Source organism: Passer domesticus, chromosome 1, assembly GCF_036417665.1.
Source record: "Passer domesticus isolate bPasDom1 chromosome 1, bPasDom1.hap1, whole genome shotgun sequence".
In the NCBI taxonomy this organism is placed as follows: Eukaryota; Metazoa; Chordata; class Aves; order Passeriformes; family Passeridae; genus Passer; species Passer domesticus.
In genome coordinates, this window is record NC_087474.1 from 42,281,955 (window position 1) to 42,302,332 (window position 20,378).

Consider the following 20,378-nt stretch of genomic DNA (forward strand, 5'->3'; position numbering starts at 1 on the left):
CATCTTGTTCCAACTCCCCTGCTGTGGGCCGGGACCCTTTCCACTAGATGAGGCTGCTCAAAGACCCATCCAGCCTGGCCTTGAACTCTCTCTCAGTTTGAAGTTGTTACCCCTTGTCCTACGATTACCCACCTTTGTAAAAAGTCTCCCTCTGACCCTCTCTGACTTGATGTGCTGCAAGGTGCTCAAAGGTCTCCCAGGAGCCTTCTACTCTCCAGGCTGAACAGCCCCAACTCACTCAGCCTGAATCCATGGAAGGGGTGTTCCAGCCCTCAGATCATCTTTGTGAACCGCCTCAGGACTTGCCTCAACAGGTCTGCACCCTTCTTGTCTTGAGGGCCCACAGCTGGATGCAGTACTCCATGTGGGGTCTCAGAATAGTGGAGTAGAGGGAAGAATCTCCTTCCTCAGCCTGCTGGTCACACTGCTTCTGATGCAGCCCAGGATGTGCTTGGCTTTCTGGGCTCTCAGCATACATTGCCAAGTCATGTAGAGTTCTTCATCAAGCAACAATGTCCTTGTCTTCAGGCTTGCTTTTCCATTCTCTGCTCAGTCTCTATTTGTGACCTAAGTGCAGAACCTTGCAATTTGCCTTGTACTCCATAAGGCTGGCACAACTCCACCTCTCAATCTCCCAAGGTCCCTCTGGGTGAGGGCTGGAAGCCCTTCCTTCCAGCATGTGGACCATACCATGCAGCTTGTCAGCAAACTTGTTGAAGATAGATACACTCAGTCCCTCTGTCCATGTTGCCGACAGAGATGTTAAACAGCACTGTTTGTTGACCCCTGAGGACTTTCAAAGAGTTGCCCAAGTCTTTTATATGCAGCTGAAGTGACATTCTCTCTTCAGACTTGTCTTTCTGATCTCCAGCAGGACTCAAAAATTTGCACACAAAATTTCAGACTTACAATTGTTCCCATGTTAAACGTAAGATAATGTAAAATATCTTATGGAAAAGACAATTAGTGCTATCTCACCTTGTTATCATGATCCTCTCACTGTTCAATTCAGTTCATTGGAAAGACCTTAATTTCTGCTGCATTACTTATGTGCTCTAAAGAGACACTGTACTTTTCAGGTTCACTGAAATGTTCTGCAAATGGCTTTTCAAAACTGGCTTGAATATTAACAGTGCAGCAGCTGGTGCAAGAAGTATTGTCCTTTATAGCCCAAGGTCAATAGATGGGGGAAAAGCTTCATGTTTTACAGTTTTTCCCCATGGAAATTCTGCAGTTGGGCTCAGAGAAGTGGCAGCATTTATGTTTTTCTTCGGTTGAAACATCAGGGCTGGAGTTCTTTGCCATTCCATGCTTTGTGTCAAATCTAAATTCACAGGAGGCAAATTAAAGTTGGCTCACGTTTTCCCCAGAATCCCTGAGCATGGACTGGCTGGGCCATGAGAGAAAGCCTGTGCAGGTGACACAGTCTGGGGTTTCCTCCTTTCCAGATGAGAAGTTTCTTCAGGGATCTGATCTCAGTTTGGCAGTTCACCACCCCTCTGCCCATGGGCGCTTCCCGCTGTAGATCCGGCAGATGGAGCAGAGTCGGAGCAGTGCCGGCAGCTGAGCCGAGACTGAGAGAGCCCCAGAGGCCAGGCTGGGTCAGGGGTCAGTCCCTGATGTGTGTGTGTGTCACTGGTAGTCCAGCCCAGCTGCTGTGCTGCTGTCCTGGTGTCCCTTCCTGCCCTCACACACCCTGTGGTGACACTGGTGTTGTTGGGGCTCGGCTGACATTCCTGTGCCTCCAGTGCTACGGCAGAGACAAAGCGATGTCACAATCACATGTAAATCCATTGTACTCCATCTTCCATCAAGTACTGCCAGATTTTGACAGATGATTTGTCTGCTAACTTGTATCTTACAACCTTTGAAGAACTGTAACGTTCTTTACAAAAGATCAGAAGATGTTAAAAGGATGACAATATTTATGTAAGCACATAAACCTCAGAAAAGCCTCAGGGTGGTTTCTCCGAAGAGGAAGCAGTTAGAGGTCTGTCAGTTGAGACTGGGGAGAACACACTGAAGCCTGTCCAGATGCTCTATTTTATGATGTAATTGAGCATAAGTAGCTTCACCGTGAACTTGTCATGCCACAATTTTTCTGAAATTATGTGCTCTTTGGGAACTTTGTCAAACCCATTAGTGAATATAGGGAGTTGTCAAAGCAAATGTGCTGGCTGGCTAGTTTAATGACCATTTTAGAATTTTATAACATTGGCACTTATGCAGGCTAAGATTATAAAAGAAATTAAATTATATGTTTGGATCATGTGCGGATTGCTTATGGGAATTGGGAGGCAATTTCCTCCTGCTCCTCACAAGGTGCTTAGAGCAGAAATGTAGAAACACAACTGAGAAACGCAGTTTTGAGCCAAAAGCTTGTCTGTTATTTCTTTGGGTGTTTGCAGCTCAGCAGCTCTCTTGGGAAGAAATAGCCTTGTTCAGGAACCCAGGGCAGTATTTCTCAGCTTAGGAGATATTTATTTAATTTCAAAGATCTCAATCCTGCAGAAAGAAACTTTATTATTTTTCCTTAATTTTTCTTTACTTTTTTTCCCTGTTTTTTTTTTTTTTTCTTTCATGGGACAGATGGGATTTTCCCTGGGTAGCCTGTTCACAGCCCTGGCTGCAGCAGAATGCCCTGGGCATTCTTTTAATCTTTCTCCACCTCAGGTGTAGACAGAGTACTAAACTACATGAATAAATCAGCTTCCCTGATGTGTCAAATCTTATGTTCCTAATGGCTCATTAAACAATTTCTAGCTGCCAGAATCAAGCAGCTTCCAAAACATATTGATTCTGCAAAAATAAGTTATAGTACAGTCTGTCAGGTTGGGATTTTCCTTCTTTTTTCCTTCTCTCTGGCTGATTTCCATTTTTATTTGGTGCTTTCAGATGCTGTGTGCATAGGGTTTTTTTTTTGTTGTTGTTGTTCTTTTTGCTTTAAGTATTTTCTCATGTAGTAATTATCTTGTTTCAGAGTCTGAACATATAAGTAGAGATTATCATCTGTGTCTTACTGTTCACTGATTTTGAAATTTTGAAAGCTGTTTGACAGTTAAATCTTAAAAAAACCTAAGCAACCATTTATTTACCTCAGCAGTTGTTCTTTAGTTGGTTCTTAGCAAAAATGGTCTGCTAATGGTTTTCACGTACTTTCTTGAAATATATCAGTGAGTGGAGTTCTCCCCCCACAACATTCTCTCTCTTCTTCCTTATTTGCACTGAATGTAGAGCCTGGATTTCTAGGCTCTGGGTTTTTTAAATCTTTTAAATTTTTTTTTTAAAAATTATTTGCTCTTGTTCTTTTATTGCCAGATGGACCAAAACAACTCCTCATCTTTAACCAAAATGAATAATTGAAACTTTATTCATTATTTACTTCCAAAGATTTTTATACCTCTTTCCTGAAATCCATTCTCCCATACATATTTCTGATCATTATGCTTTATTTTCTGACTTCTTCTAGAATCACAGATTAAATTATAAACACCACAGTCAAATACAAAGATATTTAAGCTGTTGCTTAGATGAGCCTTGGCCTGTATCTGGCTCTCACTATCATTTTCTATGACCTTGATCTAGTCTATCAAGGCCAAGTCAGTGAAGTGATCAAGTTGGTCAAGTCAATCATTGATCAAGCCAGCACCCCTGACTGGAGAAAGACCTGAGCATCCTCCAAGGCCTGCAAAACTCAACTCCCCTATTTTCTAAAAAAATGTTTGTTGGCCAGAACTCAGCTGAAGTGCAAACTGTTATGAATAGTCATTATATAAAATTATTATGAGAATGTTTATTTCAAAATGTTCAGCTTGGTGATCTTTTATGATGGCCATTAGGACTGGTGAATAATACATACTATTCCCACTTGTTTATTCTTCAAGGTCTCTGGGATGCATTTTGTATGAGATGTGCTGTATGAACCATGCATTTACTGGACAGAATTTTTTGTCTGTTGTGTTAAAAATTGTGGAAGGTGAAACACCTTCTCTTCCTGATAGATATCCAAGCAAACTTAATGCTGTGCTATGCAGGTATGTTATTTTCTTGTTTAGCAGGTTTTTCAGTAAGTTTGGACAATTGCTTAATTACTACATTTGGTTTTCAATGTTTCAGCATGTTAAGTAAGAATCCTTCATTGAGACCAGCAGCAGCAGAGATCCTAAAATCCCCTTATATTGATGAACAACTACAGGTATGTAAGAAAAAGCAGTAGCTGCACACTTGCCATGTGAGTAAGTATTTCACAAAAGCAAAATGGAGGCAGGGAAAACATAGAAAAAAAAATTTGATAGCTCTTGATGGGAGCATTAATCTAGCGGACTTTCAGAGCTATAGTACAAATATGACTGGGGAATGAAGCCCTCATCACTTGATATGCTGAATGTATCTCCTCTTAAATGTTATGAGCAATAAAAAAACCAGACATTTATGCATAAAAAAAATATAGATCATTTAGGCCTGGGTACATATATCTCTGAACTGTTCTGGTTACTCATAGTTTTAATGAAAACCAATGCCTGTTGCTCTTTTTGCCCAAGCTTCAGTGCCAGTATTATTTGGCTTTCTGAGAAGGTGGGGAAGGAAACTTCTTGGGCAGTTTTTATATTAGGATGGAAATAGCTGAAGATTGTGAATTACTTTAACATCAAGTCTTGATGCCCCTTTTGTTTTATTTCCCTGCAGAAAATACAGTACAAGTTCACAAACATGACGGTGAAAGACAAGGCACTTAACTGTCAGAAAGAAACTGCTCCCATTTTTGGTGCTATGTAAGTATTTTTAAGAGTTTGATGGCCAGCAGTATATGAAATTACAGTGTTGCCAAATAATGTCATTAACATTTGTGTCAATCTCATAGTGCTTTATGTTTAGACAAACCTATTCCCTAGAAATACAAGAGCAACCACTCCCATTAGGGAGATGCATAATTAAGATTTATGGAGTAAAAAAAGATTTGCAGATAAAATATTTTTATTATGTGACTCTGTAAATTGCACATGCATGTCCAATATATGTTGATGTTAATTTAGTACCAATTGGTATGTAAATAATGACATTTGTTCTGAAATTTTTGGGATTTTTGCTGTCATTTTAGGTAGGTCATCATCATTTATAGTGCTGCTGTTTCTGTACCTACTAAAAATTGAATGTGAAAGCTATGTTTCCTAAATGACACCAGACTAAAAGCATACACACTGAAACTAATATTAAGCTAGTGCCTCTGTAGGCATGTATACAACAGTATGTATACTGTTATTTTTGTCTTCTAACTTCAGTGAGAAATCAAGAGTAGTGATGTTTCTTGGCTCTTGCATCAGCAGTGTCTTCACATGTGATCTCTCTCTTAGGCATCGAATATATATTGAATTAATTAATTGCATTAAATTACAATCCTGCAATGTTTAAAGCAGATTCCAGCATGGACGCTTTCATTTTGCCTGTGTAAATTAGCTCTGCAGTTTCATGGGCAACTCACCCCCCACCCTTTTCTCCCCATCCCTGAATTTTCTGTACAGGTTTTGTTCTGTTGGGAGCTAGCAAGAGCAAAACCTGAAGTTTGTGATCCTATGAGGAAGCAATGAACAATGTTTCTTGTTTCCTTTAAATAATTGTCAGGATTTTAACAGCTCTCTCATATTTGTTTTGAATTATTAGGTAACAACATAATAATAATTGTTTTAATAAAGATTAAAACAATCCAGAACTGGTAGCGCCTTTGAGGCAATAGAACTTTCACCTTTGTTTTTTGTGACCTCTGCTCTTGTACAGGACCCACAGTTTTGCAGCTGTGATCACTTTGCAGATGCTGCCAATTCTGCAGCTTGCAAGCCTCCCGTAAGGAGAGGTGACCATCTTCAGCTTTTCCAAGCAAAGTGTAGTTTGCTGACAGTGGTAGGAAGAAAGTAGAGTACAGACAGTTGAATTCAGCGTAGCAAAACCTTTTATACATCATTTCACACAGTTTAACTGCTGTCAATGTGTCTGTAGGCTCTCATCTTTACAAATTGTGTTTTGAGTTTCTACTTGTCAATGTCTCTTGTTGACAGATGAGTCTCTGTTTTTTTTGTGAGGCAAAGTTTTCCACTTTGGTATGAACAGGAACCTTCGGTATAAATAGTTCATTGAACTTTGCAAGCCTTGATGTAAAATGAAACAATAAATATATATATATTCAAGTTAATTCAATTAACTGTGAGAGGATTCCTTCCTTTTCAAATTAGATATAGTTAACTACAGAGATGCTCTTTAGAGATATACTGTAAATAGTTTTGCGACACTGAAAGGTTTAGCAGATATTATGCCATGAATAGATAAATTATATTCATATTAATATATTATATTCATATTAATACAATTATATTCATATTAATTATATTCAATATTTAATGCTTGTTGAAACATAGGTTATGAAAATCTTCAAGAAACTTTTAATTCTTGCCTTTATCTTGTGAACACTATTTCAGATTCTCTATATGCACCAAAACCATTGTATCTGCTTTGGGGAAGCAGTATTGTTACTTGCAGAATATATATCCAGACTTCAAATATCCTCATGCTTCTAGAGGAGACTGGTATTTGTATTTTTTGTAAAATATATACTGTATTCTATACCTGATCCATTGTCATTAGTTTGAATGTATTGAGTCTCATCACCTTCCAAATGGACATAATTTTCTGGCAGAGCTAGCATGTGGAAATGACATTTATATAAATCCCAGAATCTGTAAGTATACTTTTCCAGAATCAAGGTTGTAGTCTCTAAGAGGAAGAGCAAGTAGTTGTAACTAGAAACATCCTGCTCTTATGCTACTGTTAGAAGGAAATAGAAAATCTGCTTTTGTGCAGAGGTCCAGAGTTCTCATAAATCATGAAGCAATGAATGTCACTTTACCTTGAGGTTTTAAAATTTAGGGCATCAATTAGAGAAAAAATCCCAAGAGAAGCTTTACTGTAATTTATCCTCACTTGTACTACAGTGTGATTATTTTTGCCCAAGTGTCTGGAATATGCAAGAAGTCATAATCTTATAATGACTCTCATTGTGCTTATGAGAGCATTAGCTGCCAGTATTGTCACTGGTAAGTAAAATGCCAAATAATTCCTACAATCCCAGATCTAAAGAGGTAAGCAAAATGAACTAAAAATACATGAAAAATAACAGAGAGCAGAAAAGGGGAGGAGAAAAAAATTAAACATAGTGGATTCCCCACATCTGCTGTCTTGCAGCAATACTCTAGTCCCAGTGAGTGTACAAACAGTTGCTTGCTGTGGTGTTCTCCTCAGCCATTACTACTTTATATTTATGTTTACTTTTTTCTCACCAGGAATTCTTTTTGCCACACAAAGCAAAAACGTTGAGTCTAGTTTCTTCTAGTAAAGGCCTCTGATGGCTTATTTTAATCTGTTCTCATTCAAGTAATAAATTTTAAATATTTAAGTAAGTATAAGGCTGTACAAGTTCAGTTTCAACTTGAATGAAAAATTGCTTTTTTTCCCATGAGATTATTTTAATTTAAATTAGAGTTTTTTACAGGAGACAAGAAATATGTCTACATTATTCATACCTGAAGAGTTAGTTCCATTCTTATGAATAATTGAAGTCTTCTTGTCTTTGTCCTTAATCTTTCATATTTCACACTAATATTCATATCTTTTCACTATTTGAAAAACATAATGAATCTTCTCTGCTCATTTATTAAAATCCTGATTTCAAAATGATAGTCCAGAAGGAGTGTTACAATTTGTATGCTTACAAACCTGGCCTCTTAGATTATCAGAAGTGAATTTATCTCATAAGAGCATAAACAGTAATTTGAAATAAATACTTGGCATTATAAATACACGGTATCATAGGTATATATTGTGTACGTGAAAGGAGACTGCCAAGGCATTTCAAACTAGGGTTTAATTTTTGTTTTAATTACTGCAGGATGTGAGATAAAAACCTGAGATTAGTATCCTTTTTCTGATAAAGGAATAATATTGCTCTCCTCAGCTGATATATACAGCTGAAATACATGAGTCAATAATTCATGCCCGGCTTTCAGAGATGGTCTATGGAGACTATTTTACCTGTGAACTCTTATTATTGATTAGGACTAGAAATTCAAGAGGAGAACATTATAATTATATCTGTCATTAAGGACACATAAATATTCTCATTTATTCCAGACAGCTTGTAACAATCAATACAAAATGTACAAGCCATATTACGGCTCTCATTTAATGACTGCCTTTGAACTTGGAATATGCCCTATAATGAAACCTGACAGGGTAAATATTTCACTGTGCTTCAATATTTATTCTTTTAAGGAGATGAATCTGCCTTTTTCCATCCTCACCTGAAATGAATCACCCTCTTCACAAATCCAAGTTTAAATATTTCAATTTAAAGAGGCATTTGCTTTCCAAACTAAAGTCTATTTAGTCTGCTATAGTTCCAGAGACTTTCTAATTATTCCATTTGAAATGTCACTGTGTTTCAATATCCAATAAAAATACTGAATATTTACATTTTTATATGAAGATGGATTTGCTTGCCTTCAATTTCAGGCAGAAGAAAGTTCATTTGCAAACTCTGCAGGAACTTTCTGAAGTTCAGAAAATGACACCGCGGGAGCGAATGCGGCTGAGGAAGTTAAATGCTGCAGATGAGAAGGCAAAGAAGTTGAAGTGAGTTGTGCCCTAACCATGCAATTTTCCCCACCCAACAGTCCAATGGCAGAGCTAGAATTGTCAAGGTAGAAATAAAAATAGTATGGGTCTTCAGGTACTCAAAGGCAATGAGGATTTTGGATGACAATAAATCACACTAATTATTTATGTAGGGAAAAAAATGAGAACATTAGCCCAAAACTGGTTCTTTGAATACCATTGTTCTGGTTAAATAAGTATGTGAGAGATTTTCAAACGTGTTACAATAGGAGACATTTTTTTAATGACTGTTGATGTTAAGAATCTCACAGTCTGAGGAGTCAGACATTTAGTTGCAATCCAGCTTTTGTCAATTGTTTTGGCCTCAGAGGTTTTCCAGTAGCAGTTAATGGCTCGGAGGATAGACAGTCTTGTCAAAAGATTAAATGGGGATAATGGACATGTTGTAAAGTGTACATGATTGATGGGTTTTTTTTATTAAGTGAGGCATAATAAAATGTTTTGGAAGAGACTAGGTACAGTTTCTGATGGAATATGTGAAACAACTGGAAGGCTTTGTTTGGGGTTTTTCAATAAAAAACAGAATATACTGTTTTGATGACACATTTGATGCAAAGAACCAAGACCTTCATGTCCTTTTGGAAAGTGTGTGTGAAGAGCACTTGTGTCTGATTGGCATATATAAATTGATTGTCATTTAAAAAACCCCTTTCCTTGAACTGAAGCCACTGTATAAAAAGTATTAAATTTAACACCTCTTCTGCATGGTGCTTTTGGTAATATGGTATGCCAATTCTTGTACTAATATGAAATTTGTAAATAGGAAGTCTGTCTCTTTCACTTTTTAAAAATGAATGGAGATCAGGAAATAATACTAATTGCAAGATTGTTCTGGTTTGTTTTTAATTTTCCTTTCTTTCTCCCATTTTGATGTTTTCTGATGAGATTTTCACATTATTTTTTCCTCCAAAACCAAAATGAAATATATTTGTTTTGTAATATGAAGGCAGCATTAATATTCAGACCTTGTTCTTAGTCATGAATCTTTAAAATGGATCAACATTGAGCTCTAGATCATTACCAGCTGACTCTGGCTGAAAATATTGGGAGCAAAGACCTGCAATGAAACCTTCCCAAGCAGGAGGTCTGCATCCAGCAGTGCAAATCCAGAGACGGGTGGGAAGGGAATGTATTAATGGAAGCTGGAAAGACTGCTTAATGTAACACCTGTCTTAAGTGGTTCCACACAGGAACCCACAGTTACCAGCTGTCCCCCAGAGGAAGAGTTCATAGCACACAAATGTTGCATGCCTGTCTGCAGCTGCAAGGTCCCTGCACTACCTGACGGAATAAAGCCCAGAGTATTTAAGACCTTTGGAAGAACTAGAAAAGAGTGGGACTAATAATTCACTATTTCTTCATTACATGTACTATTTCTATATTATATAATTATGTTATGCAAGTTGTGAAGGTAAAATATAATAGGGTTTGGAAATAAGGTCTGGAATCTCTTTTTGTGTTCATTAAAACCTGAGTAGATACCTTGAATATACATGAAAATCTCAGTATGGAATTTGTTTCCCCAAGTCTGCTTTTAGAATATCTCTTTGTGCATGCCCTGACATCACATTCTAAAACACAAGTGTTCTGTATTTACAGGCAGCTGGCAGAAGAAAAATATCAAGAAAATATCAAAAGAATGCAAGAATTCAGGTCCCGTAATTTTCAGCAGCTGAATGTCAACGTCCTATATGTAAGTATGGGCTGTAGTTTTGAAGGTCTCATTTATGTGCACACATAGCACTTTTCTGTTGTAAAGTGTATAGTGTATAGTGTAGTTCTGTAAAAGTGTATAGCACTTTTCTGTTTCCCACATGGTTTCTTTAGCACTAGAAGCACAGGCCTATTCTGAGACTAATAACTGGGGAGACTAATAACTGCATCAAAATCTGGACTGCTTAGTTGAGGCTGTTGATCTGTGATGAGGCAAAGTACATTCAGTTATTCAGATATGGTTCAACAAGCTCTCTATTCCTTGCACAGTTTTATTTTTTTAAGTCACCTTTTCTTAATTTGCCCTTACATCTAGATCTGCTCTCTGAAATCTTTTTACTGACTATATGACATCAGAGTTCAAAATACATTTCTTTTCAAGATGTTTAGAATTGGAATTCTTTAAACATTTTATATTTGGTGTGGCTGAGGGGTTCTTTTCATTTGGTTAAGCATATTAACACTTCAACTGGCTTTCTAGTAAGAATGAAGCCTTGGAATGACTCCCAGAATAAGTTGTCCTTTGCTTTTAAGCAATCTGCAACAGAAGATGAGCCAGTTCAATTCTAGCACCACATCCTATTGTAGAAAGAAAAGGATCAGTTTGGAAATAGTTGGTGAATGCATCATAGAAATAATTTTTTGTGTACTTTGTATTCTATCTTTTCTTTTGCATGTCCTCTGCTTTCTGTTTTCCATTGTGCCTAGAGAAAAAAAAAATTTTAAACCTGCTTCTTCTTATGGCTGAGTCACTACTGGTCATTTACAAAAATGTTAGGATTTTATTTTAGTATTTGCCTAATACAACTCCCAGGAATTGTGTAGATCGGAGCAACCATTATGTTGTGATCCTGCTGAAAGCTCTGTTCCTGTTTCTCCATGCTGCTTCATCATTTGACTAAGGAATCTGATCAGCAGACTTCAAAATGCCTCATTCATTCTCAGCCAGCCACTGTGGGCAGCTATGTGTCCACAGGACAGGATGAACCAAGAGGGAACTGGACAAGTGACCTCAGCATGTCTGAGCTTACAGACCACGGTAAGAATTCAAAATCTGATGTCAAAATGAAAATTCTTTTCAAGAAAGATTTGCCCTTTGTGGTTCATATGTGGTGGGGAAACTGCAGTTTACAAAGTAGTCAGATTTGTAAAGTTGTCAAAAAACAGTGAAGAGAGAGAAGGAAATAAATCTGGGTGAATGTATGTACAGCAGATGTGTAGCAAGGTTATGTGGCAGGAGGTCTGTGCTCCCAAAGTTTGTGACCTGTGAGCAGAGATAGAGATGAATGTACTTCCTCCGAAGGAGATGCTGAATTAGAAGGAAATAGCTTAAACCTTCCTAGAATACAAAGCACACATATGAAATGATTGGCATTAGAAAAGCATTTCCTAACTCATCTCTCCAGTGAAAAAAAGGAGTACAAGAATTCAAAATGTTTGCACCTTTGGTACACTTCAATGCCCATTTCTTTAACAATGAGAGAAGCAGATGGAAACTTTTTAAACTCTGCTTATCTATATTGTCCACAAATACTTAGCTATTGTCTAAAGAATATGAAGTACTATATAAAATGTACTTTTATGTTATAGGCAAAAAATAGTCAAGCTTTTTGAAAAGCTTCAGACTGTGGAAATCTTGTGGTTAATGCAGAGAATATTTTTAAGATGACATTTATATGGTTTTGTCTACGATGTTCTGGAGTAGTGTCTTACTCATATATTTCAAAATCATTCTGAGAGCTCTATTATGGTGAAAGATTTTTAATCAGATTAAAATCTTGCAAATATGCATCAATATACTTTAAAGTAGGAAGACTACTTTTCTCTAATAGCACTGCCTTTTAGTGTTGGTTTATGTACATCTGTCAAAGTATAGGTCATTAAATTAATGGCATCAGAATCAGTTTGCTTGTGATGGAGGTGTTTTGGGGTTTTTAATAGCAAATGGCTATTTTTTTCTTTCAATGTACCCTCATTTGTGTCTATGTGGTTGACTTGCTGTTTCACAGCATGAGGAGAGATAGATGACCTGTGTAGGAGAGAACCCAGCTTCTAGAAATACATCCTGGGGGGAGGGTGGGGAAACGTGCAAAGGGAGGACTGAGAGAAAGCAGTGAATGTGGGTGAGAGATGGGCTGGAAGAAGCATACAAAGACTCCTAAATAGAAACAGAACAACATGCTTGGAAGGAAAGAAACTGATTTTTCTGCCTTTAAAGGTCATTAAGCTGTTAAACTATAATGACAGGAATGAGATGCGTTTGTATCTGTGATGCAGGAGCTGGGTTGGTCCATTGTACAAAACCGAATGCATGTTTAATTGCTTGTGCCAGAGTCTCTGACGGAGGAGTGCTGGGTTCATGACAAAAGAGAGTTATGGATAAGCAGGAGAAATTACATGGTTTCTTTTCTTTGCTTTGTGAATACCTTGTTATTCCTCAAGCTGATGTCAAAGCTTGTTCTTACACTATTCAGTATTCATGCTCTTCTTTTATTTAAGCATTTCAGTGCAACCATGCATATCTTACATGTCTAATTAAGTTATTAATTGCAGCTTTGCATTTGAAAATGTAGAAACTGTTCCAGCTATTGATTTTTCCAACAGAATTTAGTTATTGATCAATGGCTATACAAGAATAAAAGGAAAAAAAAACCTAGAAGCAAGGCTATAAAATGGTTTTAGCAAGTTGTCTTACATGTTAATTAATCTTGCTGACCCTTATTACATTAGCAGAAGTTAGCCTGTGAAAACCAGACAAACAAGCTCCCTAGTTACAACTAATCACTCAGAATGTTTGGAAAGGAGAGAAAAGTCAGGAGCAACTTTTAAATTACTAGGGCAGACCTAAAAAAATCCTCTCCAGAAAAGCTGATGAGGAATAGTAGCCCAGCCCCAGCAGGTGTGGAGGAAAGTTCAGAAAGTTCAGAGTATCTGTGGCTCATAGCCTGCAGTCCATCTAAAATTTGCAACGTGAGCTAAAGAGAGGAGCAGGGTTTGGAGTATTGAAAGACCAAGATATTAAAGGATTAAGGAAAGAAATAGAGATTAAAACACCTTGCACTCCTCTTTCAGTGAAAATTATCTAAACCATTATGAATTACAGTTGTATGCCGTTGTGGAAGGTGTTAAATACAAAGCTTAAGGTTCAGCTCTAGTAAGTAGTTTTGAATACTGTGGCATCTTGAGTCAGATTTAGTAGTGGTAGTTACACTTAACTGAAAGTTGGGAAAAACAAGGCAGTGTAGATAAACAAACCCTACCATGGCAGTTTGGGGTTTTGGACTTCACAGTGGACAAAATTTAGCAATGGCAAAATAATTCAACGGCTATAGACTTCCTGGGAAGTTTAAGCTTCTCTCCATGTTTGTTTTATGTAATCAGCAATGATATTCTGGACATTTTTTATTCTAAGTCTTAGCCTTGTGCACTTAAGAGACGTTTGAAACAGTTCTTTGAGATCACCTACAGCTGACCAATTTGTTGGTCTTCAAGCACATTCATTTTCTGGAATGTGAATGATGTGAGTGGACCCTCTGGTTTTGATGTGGAGATGAACCCCTTGAACTACAGAAAAGCTTCTTCAGGACTGTTTACAGCTGGTGCAAGTTTTTGAGAATCTTATAAGAAACTATCTTAACTATAAGATTTGTATTCCAAAAGAGAAATGTTTCAGGCAATGTAAATACTGTTTCTTTAGCATTTTTAAGTTGCATTGCCTTATTGCCTAGCAGCTTAAGTACTTCTCTCCTCCTTTGTATAAATCTCTATAAACTTCTATATTGTTAATATATTTTAACATTGGTCACTTTTAGCATACCCGGACCTTCCATCCTTATTCTTTCCTTAAGATGCTTCCTAGCTCTTACCTCAGAATCTATAACAGATTATTTTGGTTTAATGTCCTGAGTCTTGAACTCACAACTCTCTTCTTTGAGTTTCCTCATTTTCCCTTATTCCACTTCTCAGGGTCATCTGGTGTTTGTTCTTATATTATCCTGGTTCTGGGACTTGGTCTCTCTAGCTGGCATGCATACTAGAAGAAAGGAGTCTTTTGGTTTGGCTATTAATTTTCTCCACACTGCAGATTTTCAGAGATGTGGGTGGGGCAACATTACTTGCAATACTGAAGATTTAAAAATACGCTTTAAATTTCTATTTCTCTGAAGGTACTATAATAAGTTTCTGAACAGTTTTGCATCTTTAATCATACTATCTAAAGTAAACAATTATTCTTCTTATATGTAAAAAGACAGACAATGGACTGGCTAAGAAAGACCTAGAAAAAAAATATTTCTGTGATCACTGTTTGCCATATTAAGTAAGTAACTGAAGTATGTTGATTGTATCATCGTAACAGTAAATGTTTTTACTGTATTTCAGCTAGTTAGACCACTAATGTGTTCCTTAGAATACTAAACCTTTATAAATAGAAGAAAATGAAAAGTATTTTTGTTGATTTGAAAGTCTTTTATGTAATAGTTTTAATCTGCATTAAGTTTTTAGATTGGTTAATTGAAAACAAAAATTATATTTTGCTAATGAGATATTAATGGAAAGATATTTTATAGTTGTGTTTAATATTAGTTGAAAAATGTTGATATGTCTGTCTTATGTGTCCAGGAGTTTATGGAATTGTCATCATACAAATAATTTAACTCTATGGCAGACACTGCAGTTAAGAATATATTGTACTACTAGGAACAATTTTGGGTTACTATAGATATCTTTGTGTTTCTTCCATCTTCAGCTTCTCCAAGTACACACGAGAGACAAAGAAGCTGAAATAAGATTTGTATAGAGATAGTAAATAGAAGCACTGAGCCACTGTCAGCATTAAATTCAAATATTTGTGTTGAACATATATATATTTATACATCTGTACACTTCATTTGTTTTCAATGAGCAGTGCAAAATGGAATAACTAATGATTACCATTAGGAATAGCTAATGATTAATAACTGAATTGCCTTTATATTTTGATTTGGATGTTTTGTTTTCTGCTTCATTTCTCCAGTTCATTTTATTGATTAATTATTTCTGAATGTTAAAAAGCATATTTTGCAAGTCATGGCAATAATGCAGGAATGAGCAATGCAAAATGTGTCAGGATAAACTTGTACCTATGTTTCCTGTTCTTGCTGAGGGTTACCTATAAAGTAAATTATTAATCTTCCCTTGTTATCATCAAAAAGAAAAGCCACCTAGCAATAAGTTGCTTAACATCACCCACCCACTCACACTCCCCCTGTCTCTTAACCCATTTTTTATAGAAGCTGTCTCCATTTGGATTAGGACAGATAGGTCAGTGTATATTTTTCTGGAGATTACTGCATTTTCAGTGCATATACTTATCTTTCAATAGTGGGTTTGTGAAAATACTGGTGAGGAAAATTATATTGTAGTGCTGGCAACCAGAGGTCAGTTCATCTAATAGAAAAAAACCCCCAAACAACAAAGCTGTGAGAAAGAGCTCTGCATATTAAACTCCTCATTTCCATTAATGATAATGACTGCAGCTGGAATAAAATCATTCATTTTATAAAACATAAGCAAAACATTATCAACAAGAAAATGGGACCATCCATGACCCTCAACCCAGCCTCTTTGTTATGGATGAATGTGGTCAGTATCTTCCTCTGCCATTTAGAACAGGGCAGTTCCAGCTGGGCAGGTTCATCACATGTTTAATGATATGGCCTCCTTCTAAAAAGTTACTGGAACCATTACAAAAGTAAGGCATTGCTTCCTAATATAGCATTATAATTCATCTTCATCTTCTAATGTACCTGATTGAGCTTGTCATCCACTTTTCTGATTCAAAAAGAATAACCAGAGAAGCAGATACCCCCTTTTCCAGAGTACTGGATACTGGCATTTTCGGTTGCAGAAAGTCATCTTTGCCCTTGATTTTCCACTGATAGACCACCTCATCTTTTTTGTGTGGGCTACTACACACTGGACTAGGTAATGGCAGATCTCTCACTGCATCACATTAATTATTTGGGTGCAGGTGGTTTCACCTTGGTTGCAGTGTCTTCTAGTGAAGCCAGATTTTACAGCATAGTTCCTCTCAATTCTTTGTACAACTTGATTCCTTTTGACTTGGCTAAGTTTGCAGAGATATTGAATAAATTAGGAAACACTGCTTATGGGGACTTAGTGTAAAGAATCCAGAGAAATCTGTATCAGACCATGCATTGTACCCACCCATCTGGGAAAGTAGTGTAGAATATCAGAAATGTCTTAGTTTACTAGATAGGAAATCCTCTAGGTAGAGGAACTCAGTCTTTGCAGCTGAAAATAGCATGAAGAGCAAGGCATAATCCTGTTATACAACAGTAATAGCTAAAGGTTCGGGGTTTCTGATTCAATTTCTACAGGTGAGCTTGCCTTGAAATTGGCTACAAAATCATAAGCTGTATCTAAAAGTGCTTCTGGATAATTCAGTGCAATTACAAATGCAACAAATCTACCATTTCCTTACCATCATTGTTGATCCTTCTGGTTTGGATCAGTGGTTACAGTTGAAAGATAAACTGGATGCAAGGCTACCAAAGGCCCAGACCTTTTACAGGAACCATAAGGAGAGTTAAATTCCACAAGCCACCCTCTAACAGGCATGAAAACTTAAAATTATGCACTGGCATTCATGGCTGAAATTGCCACTTTATATTTGCATCAGTCTCACAGCTGATGAGACATGGTAAACAAGGGTGGAGAGGATTTATTTTTAAAAAAGGTATTAAAGAAATTATATATGTATCTATATTTTAAAGGCTTGTCCTCATTGTACCACCTCATTGCCTGGAATGAAAGAAAGCCAAAGCAAAACAACACTGGACATAAGGAACAGTAATAAAATATTATATCCTGCATTTTTGGATTGCCAGCTGGGGCTTCTGTTGTGTTCACATCCATTTTTGTAAGACTCCCAGCTCTTCATAAACTTCTACTGCAGTTAATAAACATGTTTTTGTGTGGGAAGGGGTCAAGTTAAAAGAGGAGAATAGCTTCAGTTAAGTACTTGTGGTATTTAAATTCTTTGTACAGAAAAAATAAAGTAACAAATTAAAGCCATATGAATAAAGGGACACATTATATGATCTCTCTGATCTGTATTATATTGCTTTTTGTTTCTGTATTCAACAAGATTATAACTTGTTGAATTCCTTAGCTTAATATCTTGTAATACATTATGCCTGGCAACCCCCTGATTTCATTACAGTTTCAAAATAGCTAAGTATGTTACAGTAATTGTGTACATTATTGCTATGTCTCCATGGCTAGTTTTAAGTTATGGGTATATTGCTTTGACTTTCAAGTGGGCAAAGTTCAGTTGGCCTTCAAATAGGAAATGTTCACACATTATAAAATACTGTGCCTTTTTCCTAGCCTGTTATCTTTACAAACTGTGTTGAAGGATTTTCAAGGTAGTTTTGTAAATCTTGGAAGGTTAAAACCCTGTAATATTTCTGAGCAGATCTTCCAGCATCTGTGCACACACACCTTTGTTTTGGTGCTTGTGAAATGGATAACTAACGCTCTTAAAGATGACCATACAAGTGATCACACTGCTCAAAGGCTTTGAGGAAAATCAAGTCTTGTCTTGCTTTTCAGTCTGGCAAGTCAAAATAAAGCAGGATAGTACTTAAAATAAGTGGCACTAAGCACCTTTCTGCATTATCCTTGTTACATTATCCTTTTTACATTGTGCTTTGTAACCAGGAAATCTTGTCTCGATTAAGAGGACAGCATTGCTGTGAGTTCTGCTGTGGTTAACCATGGGTCTCCTCTTCCTTGTGGTTACCCTACTTCCAGGATCATAAGACTTATTCCCTGACTTGCTGCAATGATAGCGTGGGATGCTTGTGGAGAGAAACTCACTGGTTGAGTTCTGGCATTTGCAGTTACCAGTCCTACACTTGTCCTTGGAACATGGGGTGACAAACTCCTGAGGCTCTTGCAGGATCTGAGGGCGTAGCGTGCTCCTCTGACCTCCTCATCTGTCTCTTGTTTTCATTGCTCGGTTTCACACTGAGCCCAACTTGTCCCAGATTCAATTAAAGCAATACTAAATCTGATTTATTATAACAAAATCAAGATTTAATGAAGTTTGCATATTTTACCCAGAAAGTGAAAAATTAATCAATGATTTTTTTCCTTTTTTATCATTGACTAAAGCATTATTGCTCTTATTTAAGAAGTTCTTCCCTTCAAGTATTGCCTTTGGAGAGCAGGAGTTGAACTCTAGCCCTAAGCTCCTCAGGAAACCTTTTCCAAATCTATCTCCTCTTCAACATGCCTAGATACTAAAATATTTTCATAGCTTCACAAAAATTCAGAGCTTGCTTCTTACAAGAAGACTTGCACTTGCAGATTCACAGAGGGAAGCTTGCAAGAATGAAGTCTTTATGCAGCAGTTATGTAAAAAAAAGCCCAAATACTTTCAGTGTGAGGAGAGCAAATTATGTTACTGTATAGCTCCTACTTTTTCCCTAATCTATTTTTTTGACTGGTTTATTTTGGCATTGATAAAGAGAGTCTATCTCAAAATTCACCTTGGTCAGTGACTACAGTTAAAATTATTCTGGCCTAGTCTTTTTAAAAATGGCACAGGAATCCCCTTCACTCCTTCCAAAGCGTTATGTTAAAAAACATTTATGAAACACTCTGTAAATTTAGGAAGCAATTAGAAGCAAATGCACTGAGATTGTATATGTCAAAAACCCCCTGCATACTGGATTCTGTAGCAGATACTTTCAGATAATTCCAGTGTTTTAAATCTTCCTTAGAAAGATGCTAGTTCCTATTCCAAGTTGACCTACATGCAGAGCAACATAGCTTTATACTGCACATTAGACATGAGGTTAAACTAATATAAATAAAGATGCACCAGGCTTTTGCTGCAAACAAAGCATCAGTGAACAGGCTGGTGTTGAAAAACATTTTATAAGGACTCCCAGTCCAGCCCCAGTCACAGTTTTATGGCTTACTTATCAAACTAGAGGGCATTTCTGGGGAGCTGAGACAAATGGTGATGCAAGAAGCTGGGGGCAATTCCAAGTGAGGAAGAATTTGCTCTGAAAGAAGCTGTAAATGCTGAATTAGTTTGTATATTCTGCCAGTTTAGCTTTCACTGCATGTGGCTGTCAGACAACTGGGTGGAGGAATGAGAAGGTGACAGCAGTGAAGAGCTTGGTTGAATTCTCCTGCTGTATTTTCTGCTTCACGGAGCAAAGGGTGCCCCTGTGATCTTTTAAATATGTGCTTTCACAAGTGAATTTCATCTAGGTCTATAAGGGCTCAAAACCTTTTTGCTTTGTTTCAATAATTTGCTTGTTTTTCTAACTTGTTCAACATATGACTTATTGCTTATATCTAAAGAAAATGCATTTTGCATCTTTGCTACATCCAGACTCTTGTGTGCACAAATGGTTACACCAAGTTTGGATATGAGCCATTCTCATTTGTTTTCTTCTCTTTCTGTAACTTCTGGTGAAAATGCCCCCAGTTTAAGTCTTAAAATGGCATTCTTGAACCAAATCTCAGGGACAAGGAAGTGAGTCTCTTAAGGGGCAGTCTTTGTGTTAACATGTGGACTTTTTCTTTCCCAACACTATTGTCAGACTGAAAGGGAAAGTGTCAGGAGGTCGGTATCTGCCAGATTCAGGAGGAAATCTGAGTTTTTTATTGGAAAGTACAATTTGACTGATAAAAAAAGTTAAAATAACTCAGGGAGTAAGATAGTTTTTTAGTTGGTGTCATTAGGTCACTCTTCCTTCAACTTACATCTCTTGGTCTGTTCCTGCTGGAAGCAGTGCAAGTAGTAGGGCAACTTTTGCACTAATAAATGAAATGGCTTCCAAAACTCACTCAGTGCTCCCTGTTATTGACTAAATCACTGCATTGTTCTTTCTCTTTATTCACCCATCATTAGTAAAAAGATT

At 37.0% G+C, this 20,378-nt stretch overlaps 1 protein-coding gene across 10 annotated transcripts in view; it reads left to right on the plus strand.

The window, feature by feature from the left end:
* NEK11 (NIMA related kinase 11) overlaps positions 1–20,378 on the plus strand; it is an 81,738-nt gene that overhangs the window by 29,742 nt on the left and 31,618 nt on the right. For 7 of the 10 annotated variants that reach the window (XM_064415993.1, XM_064416005.1, XM_064416020.1 and 4 more), the window contains 6 exons: positions 3,885–4,034; positions 4,117–4,195; positions 4,687–4,772; positions 8,557–8,676; positions 10,318–10,411; positions 11,335–11,470. In XM_064415993.1, coding sequence (XP_064272063.1) covers positions 3,885–4,034; positions 4,117–4,195; positions 4,687–4,772; positions 8,557–8,676; positions 10,318–10,411; positions 11,335–11,470 — 665 coding nt within the window. The remainder of the gene's footprint in view (positions 1–3,884; positions 4,035–4,116; positions 4,196–4,686; positions 4,773–8,556; positions 8,677–10,317; positions 10,412–11,334; positions 11,471–20,378) is intronic. The other 3 variants (XM_064416006.1, XM_064416009.1, XM_064416001.1) reach the window with 2 other exon arrangements.